The following is a 10,091-nucleotide window of genomic DNA, read 5'->3' as shown; positions in this document are numbered from 1 at the left end:
CCTGAGTGGTAGGAACTATTGGTATTCGTTGAGGAAGAAAGTGAAAATTCAATCTTTATTTTAAAAGATATTATAGAAGTATTTGCCAATTTATAAACAAATGGTAAGTATACTGTTTTTTTCAGTATTTACTAATTTTATTAATTTTTAAATGATTTCATTTTTAAGTAATGTGTACACCCAGTGTGAGGCTTGAACTTAACAACCTCAGGACCAAGAGTATCATGCTCCCCCAGCTGAGCCAGCCGGGTCCCCCATTATTTCCTCATTTTAATAAGTATCTTACATTAAGTATTTCTTTTCTCAATCAGCCATTCTTTGAAAGTTTCCTAAAATCAATTCTATATTGATCAATCTGTTGCTCCAAATTAGGAGTAGAACCATGGTGTTTTCTATACCATTTTTAGATAGAAAGCCCCACATTTGATTGTTTAAATGAAATAAATCCAAAGTAAATACAATATGAAAAATACATTTTAATCCAAAAGTTTGAATATTGGCACTTAGCTATTTACAATAGTATTTACAATAAATTTTACTGTAACTTTTATGGAGATAACTATGCACATAGAGCTATCTACAGTTGCTTGCTTCTAACATACAAACCATCACTGTGTAGAAAAATGTGAAGTTAAAACTGCTACAACTCAAAAATCATTATGATTAAATAAGATTCTGACAAATTTTCTTGGAATTGAAAAATGCTGGTTAAGTCCCGATAGAAGAAGAAGCAAGATGTATGGGCCCTACTTCTTCCCATTTTCACATTGTTCTTCTCTTACTTAGCTGACCTGCACTTGATATACCTGAATTGTGGACAATTTCATAGAAAACAGGGCTTTTAAGTCTAAAACTTTGTTTTAGGCCTGTTACTATGAGTCTATAGCAGATGGTTTAACCTTAGGTAGACTTTTTAAAGATATTAAATGCTTATGGCCCATTAATCATTTTTATGACTGCCAAATGGCTGTTCTAATAGTGGTCACGAAACTACCAAGTGGGATGCCTGAACACTACGTGTCTCCTGTGTGCTTTGCGTGAAGTTGACTGCTCTACAAAATTTTACGGTTTGACCCGAAGCCTCAGTTTGAGAAAGGGAGGTAAAAACAATGAGGAAGGAGCAGCTCTGTTAAGATCAAAAAATATTTCTGAATCCATCTGCTATAGAATAAAGTTTTTAAAAGCCCAGGCTGATACAGTCATCCACCAGTCACTTTCTTTAAAGTGGCCAACAGTCTATCTAGCATTTTCCAGATGAGAAAATAAAGCTTGTGTAACTTTGTGATAGACACAGTTGGTTATAGCTACATTTGATCTGATTAAGTCCTGGGGTCAGAAATCTAAACCTTAATTACTATTTTGTTCTTGTAGAAAAATACAATCCATTTAGTAAGTTTCTAGAAATAAATCACAGAGAAAAATAGATACTACCTGTTCTTAATGGTCTCCCTGGAAATTACAGTCTTTGCCTGTCATTTAATTCCTTGTTACCATTTTCAGTTTCCAATGACTAGTAATAAACAAGTTACTGGTTACTGGGTACTAGGGAAAAACTTCTTAGTCTTCCTTCCATGTAGGAATTTCATGAAGGAAACATGGCATGTCTTATAGCAGTATGAATCCAACATAACCGGAAATACGTTTTACTCTCTAAACTACAAATGGTTGGCAACGGTTTCCTTAATAGTGATCGCAGGAGTAGGTCCGACATGAGTCCATATATAGCCCTTCTCTGGTCTGGTAGGAACTGTGGGAAACGGTGATGAACGTGACTTGAAATATTCAGAAGGTGCATGACATACAAATTCCAAGTATTCCATCTTCCTTGGAAGATCCTCCTCTGGTCCTAAAAGTCAGTCAATGGAAAGATTAAACACCTTTTGAACATATATGTCCTTTTCACAAAGGGTTAAAGTTCCTAGACGCTAGGACAAACCACTCTGGTGACCTGACATTCGTCCTCGACACATGTGTTATTCTGAAGTCACCCTCTACTACTTTTTCTACTTTAACTATTTAACTCCCTCAAAAAGTGACTCAATGTAGAAAGGACTCTAAAAATAATATTAGCGCACCAGTGTTTATTATATGTCCATACTGTTCTAAGTACTGTACATATATGGATACTTTGAGTCGTCACAACTCTGCTCGGAGGCAGGTACTATTATTATTCCTCTTCTATGTATGAGACGACAGAGATTAAGGAACTTAATGTACGGCCCAGGGCCATATAGCTGGTATGTGCTGGGCTATGAACCCAGACAGTCTGGCTCCAGCATGTGTGCTCTGAACCTCTATGCCATGCTCCCCACTCGAGTGTCTGAGGATTAGAGGAAGAGGTGGGAGAGGAGCCCCAGAGGTGATTCTTCACATCACCACCTCTGCTGAGAACTCAGTCCCATAGGTCAGGGAGATGCAAGTCCACTCCTCTTTGTACCTACAAGCAGAAGACTTAGAACTGATGGTGTATCAAGCTTCAGTCATAGGTGAGAATAACAGCAGTAGGTATTTGTCCCTGAGTTCCCTCTGGAAAAAACAAAAACTCTTTGCAAAAGTAATGCCAGCTCTCTGCAGAAAGGCTGAAAATATGGGATAATTTTAAAATTCTGAATACTTTTTAAATTGTATTAATCAGCAACTTCTCCCTGTGAGTGTACAAGAGACATTTATACTTCTTTTGTCAGCTTTGAAATTCATAAGAGGACAGTGGCTGCCATTCCAACTATACACAATGACATGTTATAAAAGGTCTAGGATGATATGTGTGACATGTGGAAGGACACATGATGAAAATTCATAAGATGCTAGAAATAATAGGGACAGCTGCTTTTCAAATTATTTTTAACTAGATTTTTATAAGTAAATGTGCCTAAAAAGCCTAATTCTTGAGCAATAAATTCTTTTAATAGAATTTAACCTGAGTCGCTCAGAAAAACCTTATCCATGTCACTTTTTAGTAGGTACATACTGCCCTAACTCAAAAATTGATGACACTTGAACTCCAACTATATAAAATATCTTTCATATTTTCTACAGAGTTCTTTCCTTTTTAATATTTAATGATGCTTATGTTTATCATGGACTGAATTACAGTTCCCCTAATTCATATGGGCCCTAACCCCAGACGTGACAGTATTTAGAGATGAGGCCTTTGGGGAGGTAATTAAGGTTAAATGAGGTCATAGGGTAGAGCCCTAATTTGCTAGGACTGACATTCTTCTAAGGAGAGGAAGAGCTGCTAGGAGCGTGCACACTCGGAGGAAAGGCCATTTGAAGCCTCAGGGAGAAGGTGGTGCCTGCAAACCAGGAAGAAATCTCTCATCAGAAAGTGATCCTGACAGCACCTTGATCTTCAGCCTCTAGCACTGTGAGAAAATAGATTTTGTGTTTATGGCACTCGGCCTGTGCTATTTTGTTACAGCAGCCTGAGCAGACTAAAACATTCCTTTACATAATAGTGGAGAATTACCTGTGCCACTTGTCATACTCACCGATGATATAGGACGCAGGATCAAACTGGCCCCGGGGGCTCGAAAGGGTGGGAATGAGCCACGTCAGCGCTGCACTCTTCTCGCAATATTGGTCCTGGATGAAGCCCCTGATCTGAGCATAGTAGGGCTTTCCATCTTGTTCGTCAATCACAGAAACAACGTCTCCAATTTGATAATACACTCCCTAGAGGAGATAGAAGATAATCCCATATTTGAAATAAAAATAACCACAGCTATGCACTGAAACCTTAACATGAAATAAGCAGTTTGCAAAGTGGTCAGTAAAACACCTTTGAGACGGTCTAATACATCAACGTTTCTACGGTTGATGCCAATCCTAAATTTTTTCACTCTTGAACAAAAATTAAACAACACATATGAAACTTGCATCTGGAGAAAATATTTGTTTATAAAGACACTTTGATTTCATATCGGAACAGTGCTATCCCCATAATTTTGGCCACAGCCATCTAGCTGTAGACAGGATAAGCGACTTGCTGAAGGCTACATAAGGCAGAGAACGCAGCTGAGTCTCCTTTACCAGCTCAGTGGTCCTTCTCTGTCCTGTACTGAAAAGCAGTACTTACCTGGTGAGAATACGCTCTACACATCTCCCTCACTGGCCTCCATAAAGATAATGGACAGGACAAATTCAAACCCAAATAAATGACAGAAACTCTTCTGATTACAGTCTTCAGGATAGGTCCTTTCCCATCCATTGATAACGTCCCACAAGGCAGTTACCTGTATTTCCAGCATTCATGCCTTTTTTTTTTTTTTTAAATGGATTTATTTATTTATATTTATTGATTCTTTTAATGTTTATTAGAGAGAGAGAGAGAGAGAGAGGCAGACCATGAGCTGGGGAGGGGCAGAGAGGGAGGGAGACACAGAATCCGAAGCAGACTCCAGACTCTGAGCTGTCGGCACAGAGCCCGATGCAGGGCTTGAACTCAGGCCACGGGATCGTGACCTGAGTCAAAGTCAGACGCTTACCCGGCGCAGCCACCCAAGTGCCCCTCAAGGCTTCATGTCTTATTCCTGCTCCACTTCACAGCTAAGTACTTAATCTGTACATGTCCTGTGTCTAGCCCTCACTATGACTCTTGTCTGCTGCCTGTTACATGTCTTCTTCCCTAGGTCTTGAAAAGTAAATAATCTCTCCTTCGAACATTTATAATGGCTGATCCAAATCTTCTATGATACTCAGCACTTCCTTAGGTATGTGTGGTTCTGAGCTAGAGAAGGAATTCTTGACTTGCAGGGACCAGGTGATTTATTGCTGCTTCACTCAAAACAGGGCATTGGCAGCCGGTAAAGCCAGTAAAGATCTGTGCATCTTAATCCTAAAAATAATTCTGAAGAAATACTTGCAGTAAGTGAACTGCAGGGGTCCTGGTGGACCCTTCATCCACATGTCTAATGGCGGGTAGGTAGGGTTAATGTGGGCCACAAGCTGCTACTTGCTGGTTCACATCCATCATCATCTGGTCCTTGTAGCTGCTACTCAAGGTTCTTTGTCATATAAATACTTTGCACTTATGGTTTACTTTGTCTACACATAGAATCATTATTCCCAAATTACAAATGATTAGTTTGTTTTTTCACACACATAAAAAACAGGGCCTTGCTTAACATAGGCACTCAAATATATGCTGAATATTAACTTTATATAATAGTATGAAAACAGAACTGTAAGGCATAGACAGTATCTTGGCAAAAGGCGAGCAGTACCTGGCACATGGTAAGTGTTTATTAACGTGTTGTGTTGTGTATGTACATACACAGAGCACTGAACGTGACGAAGGCACTTAAGTTAAGGAGTCCCTTCATTTGCAGGGCGGTTTCAGGGTTTCAGGCAGATAAGAAGGAAGGTCAGCATAGCACACATGAACTCGTTCATGACTTCACACTATACATTAGCATTTTAAGATACTTAAAATACTTAAAAATACCATGTTTCAATCAGCAGCTACCCTGCAGCTCTGGATATGTTTTATACCAGCCACTTATGGAGGGAAATAGCTTAGAAAAGAACAAGAAACAATCACACATTCTACAGAGGAGCAGAGACATTTGGACGAACCCAACGTTTGGCAGCATATCCTACAACAGGCCCAAATCTTCCCTCAGTAACCCTACAGATGCTCACCTTATAGAAGATCGATTCTGCAGTGATTATGGTGGAAACAGACTCAGGAGCTTTGATGGGCTAGGGAAAATTAAAAAAAAAAAAAAAAAAAAAGTAAAAATATTAGCACATTCATAGTGTATTATGTGTGTGTAGTGTATCTAGGCATTTTTTCCAGCCATCTATGAGAATTCTGTAACTTCAGAAATCCTAAATCTGTCGTTTATTGAGAAGGAGTGCAATAAAAAGACAAACGATTTTCTGAATGTTGTGGCAAGGCAGTCTGAACACTTCCATGGCTATTTCTGCTACCATCAGCTTAAAAATTGCTGAGAACCAAAGCACAAGCTTCTGATTATGCTGCCGAGATCTACTGCAGGCGCTCTCAAAGCTTTATTACATATTAACATTCTAGTTATAAAAACGTCCCGGCTCCGATGGCCTGGGCATGACAGGAATAGAAGTCATAAAAAAATATGTAGGTGAACACAAGGTAAAAAAGTGTCTCCTTGAAGACATTTTCCATCTCAGCTTATCTTTGGAACTGCTAGGATACTCATTGTCATCAGAGGTAATTTTCTAGCAAGGCCGAACTGAGGCTATATGAAGCTTCTTGGGAGTTCTTAGAAATTTGCCGCCACCCGACCATCACTGAAATCCCTTCTTAAGCTGAGTATACGCTTGTGTGCCCCAACACAAGAACCAGGCCTCCCCAGACATGTCTTGGCATCATCCTTGGAGAAAGGGGTTGCAAGAGAAACTGATACTGAAATAACTTCAGGGCATATTCAGCCACACGAGAGGAAAACATGGGCTTAAGTGACACAACTATAGTCACATGCACATTTACTTACATGCTTTGTCTAGTTAATGAATGCCTCATTTTAAGAAAACTAAGCTATAAAAGACTTAAATAAGTTAGAGGCAACTCTTCTTAATGGGAAAAGCATCTTCAGTCTGCACAAGAATACACTGCAGGGCCTGTGTTTTATAAATGAATATGCCCAACTTCAGAAATGCCTTTGCTGGTAAGTGAAGCATTCCTGTTCTGAAAGGAAAGAACACCATACTGAGGTGTTAAAAAGCAGTCTACATTTCTGTTTGGCCATTTTCCCCTGTGTTTACAAAATTCCTGAGCATTTGCTTCAACAAAAGGTGCCTTCAGCTACCCCCAGCACAAGTCGGCCGGCCATCTATTTTCTTACAGCAGAAGAAACGGTTAGCAAAATTTTTTATTCATATTCATCAAACTGATCACCATAAGTCAGTAAGATACATTTTCTGGGGCTGTAATAACAAACATATGTAAATGAATCAGGTCTGGTATTTTTTACTTCAGTCTTTAAAGAATAAAAAGAAATTTTTTTCCCGAATATACCTGGCGATACCAAGAACCATAATCCCACCTCCTTTGCACAGAGGACCCAATAAAATGCATTCAAGGTTTAGGTTTCTTTTAGATTCATATTTTTATTTCCCAGTGGAAACAAAGCTAAAAAAATGAGAAAGGATATTATTAACTGTAAACAGTAAGCCTCCTGCAAGGGAGTTAACTTCCTTTTAGGAAGGGGTGGACCTCTCCCCAGAATATGGCAGAAAGGCTCCCAAGAGCAAAGTTCGGATGAGAGATGAAGGCAGTGACAGACACACTACACACACAATGCCATTACCGTGAAAGACACTGTCCACAATCATCTTACATTTTTTAATTTAAAAATATGTCTTCTCCCTTTTCCTTTAGTGGAAACTTTCTTTTCAGCAGCTGGAGCAGATTTGTATTTAGTGTTTCTGAGCCGAGCAGACCTCCTGTGAATTTCCTGTTTACTCTGTTATATAAACAATTAAAGAACAAAAAAGATAAAATTGTAGAAAGATTGCTGTCCAGATACAACCATCTTACAAGGACTCTAGAGTAAGCACTCTATGTTGAGTTTTAAAAATTAAGAATGAACCTTCTCCTTGGGTAATCACCGGAGCTAATCAGAACGGGAGGGCCCTAGGCAAGCATCTCCACAGCCTCCGAAAAGGTGTGAACTACTCACACTAAGGCGGGGAGGCAGGAGTGCGAGTAAGTCTAGGCCAAGGCCAGAACTCTAACTTTGTAGGTGTTTATAGTAATGGACAACCCTTGACGACTGAACTCTCGAGCCCCAGGGCGAGAGTTAGGTATGGCACTACCTACAGTGGAATACTTATGCAGCCATTTAAGACAATGACATGGTATTACTTAATATGACATAATGGTAAAATAACCTTTTACAGGGAAAGAGGTCCAGTAGCAAGATCCTGTTTAGTGTCTGTGTATACGTGTGTGTACTGAGATGTCTGGTTACTCCTGCAAGTGTTACTACAACGAAGGGGACTTCTGAAGGGTTTTTAATTTTCTTGCGTTCGGTACACTTTCAATTGCTGAAAATAACAAAAGGTGCCTTAATGGGCCAAATTGACGAAGATCTTTTCATTGTGGGAGGGGGGCGGCCCGCTCTAGCAGGGTCGCCAGAATCCCGGAAGGCCCCAGCGCACGACCCCTCCCCGCCCGGCCGGCCTCCGCCCACCTCAAGCCCGATCCGCCTCAGCCGGCGGGAGAGGCCGGAGGAGCTCACCTGCTTGCCGCCCCCGCCCCCGTTGCTCTGCGGAGGGGCAGCCGAGGTGCTGGCGAAGGTCGCCGCGCCGAAGCCGCCACCGCCGCTGCTGCCACCCGTCCCGCCAGCCGCCCCCGCGCCGGCGCCCACGCCGCCCCGGCCAGTGCAGTGGTGGCAGAGGATCTCCCCCTGCGGGCCCTTCTTCCACATGGAGGACGACGTGGTCTTGCAGACGCTGCAGGTAGGCTTCAGGCCCAGGGGCATCGTGGCGGGCTCGGGCGGCGCCCGCGGGCGCAGCGACACAGGAATGGCGACCGCCGGCCCGGGCCGCCCGCTGGTCGGCCCGCCACTCCCAGCGACAGGAAGAGCGGCGCGGGCGCCGAGCTGACCACGAAGCGACCAGAGCGCGGCCGCTGCCCCCTGGAGGCAGGAAGGCGGTCCCACCCGCTCTTTGCCCAGCACCTACACCCTGAGGCCCGTAGCGCCGGGAGGTGGGCTCGGAGGCGGGACCCGGCCTGGGAAGCTTCCGGGGATGGGCGGGGCCTGCGCCGCGCTGGCCTGCCCCCCCTGACCGGAAGTGCCCCACTCGGGATTTCTGGAATTGGACTGTAGTGCGACCCTCGATCCCCGGCTAGGGGACCTGATCTCCCACTAGGGAAGACGTTTGCAAACTTTTTGGCCTGGAATTGGCAGGTAAAATGCAGAACGCCAAATTACATTTGAATTTCAGATAAGCAACGAATAATATTTCGATATGAGTGTATCCCATGGAATAGTTATCTGAAATTCAGATTTCACAGGGTGTGCTGTATTTTTATTTGCTAAATCTGGTACTCCTACTGAGGACCCCTTTACGGTCTTAAAAATTTAGACCTCCCAAATACTTTTGTTTATAGGAGTTACATCCATGGACGTTTATGCATCAGTAGTTGAAACACACTATAAAGCCTACGATGTCAGGCCTGCATTCATTAGCCGTTGGATGATGATGTCATCACATGCCCTGTAGCCTCTGATCTTGAGCACGCCAGTGAAGGCATGAAAGTGGAAAGACAACTGGCGTGGCATTGTTGGAAACACTTTTGACCAGGAGGACCTTCAGAAAGGGTCTTGGGGCCTCCCTGGGCCACACTGGAGAACGGCTGACCTAGTACAAGGGCGCGATGAGAAGCCAGCTCCCCTCTTATTAATGTCACTAGTCAAAACAGGCTTCAGCAGGGAATGGGGTCTCTGGTTTTCCGCCTCACTTCATAGTGTAGTGGTTGCATGCCGGTCTTCAAGACCCTGGGTTTTCTAGACTTGATATGCTTGGAGAGATCTCAGTGAATATGTTGGTGGCCTGTCCCAAGGAGAAAAAGAAGAAAACTATATTGAAAGGCTATGATGACACAAAATCTAATTTAGTACTTATGACAACCCTGAAAGGAGTTATTATCCCTATTTTTTTTACCTTTTTTTTTTTTACAAATAGTTTATTGTCAAATTAGTTTCCACATAACACTCAGTGCTCATCCCCACAAGTGCCCTCCTCCATGCCCATCCCCCCTCCCCCCCACATCCATCAGTCCTCAGTTTTTGTCAGCATTCAAGAGTCTCTCATGGTTTGCCTCTCTCCCTTTCCCCCACCATTTCCGCCCTTNCCTCCTATACGTGCAAACATATGATATTTGTCCTTCTCTGCCTGACTTATTTCGCTCAGCATAACACCTTCAAGGTCCATCCATGTTGCTACACATGGCCAGATTTCATTCTTTCTCATTGCCATGTAGTATTCCATGGTATAGATAAACCACATCTTCTTGATCCATTCATCTGTTGATGGACACTTAGGCTCTTTCCATGTTTTAGCTATTGTGGCGAGTGCTGCTATGAACATTGGGGTCCATG

The 10,091-nt window shown here is 42.6% G+C and overlaps 1 protein-coding gene across 1 annotated transcript; it reads right to left on the bottom strand.

The window, feature by feature from the left end:
• Window positions 1-456: 456 nt before the first annotated feature.
• GATAD1 (GATA zinc finger domain containing 1) lies at window positions 457-8,661 on the bottom strand. Its single transcript, XM_039255452.1, has 5 exons — window positions 8,226-8,661; window positions 7,323-7,448; window positions 5,644-5,703; window positions 3,492-3,675; window positions 457-1,846 (listed from the first exon to the last, which is right to left on the bottom strand). The coding sequence occupies exons 1-5, from the start codon at window positions 8,466-8,468 to the stop codon at window positions 1,656-1,658; spliced, it is 804 nt and encodes a 267-aa protein (XP_039111383.1). The 5' UTR covers window positions 8,469-8,661; the 3' UTR covers window positions 457-1,655.
• Between the last annotated feature and the right edge of the window lie 1,430 nt (window positions 8,662-10,091).

This window comes from Hyaena hyaena, unplaced genomic scaffold (assembly GCF_003009895.1).
Source record: "Hyaena hyaena isolate Hyena2069 unplaced genomic scaffold, ASM300989v1 scaffold_528, whole genome shotgun sequence".
NCBI classification, from domain to species: Eukaryota; Metazoa; Chordata; class Mammalia; order Carnivora; family Hyaenidae; genus Hyaena; species Hyaena hyaena.
This window is presented reverse-complemented; position numbering and strand designations above follow the sequence as displayed.

Coding starts and splice junctions, on each gene's coding strand:
- GATAD1 (XM_039255452.1), bottom strand. CDS start 8,468: ATGCCCCTGGGCCTGAAGCCTACCTGCAGCGTCTGCAAGACCACGTCG. Junction 7,449..8,225: donor GGGGCGGGGGCGGCAAGCAG/GTGAGCTCCTCC, acceptor TTTATATAACAG/AGTAAACAGGAAATTCACAG. Junction 3,676..5,643: donor CAGAATCGATCTTCTATAAG/GTGAGCATCTGT, acceptor TATCTCCTCTAG/GGAGTGTATTATCAAATTGG.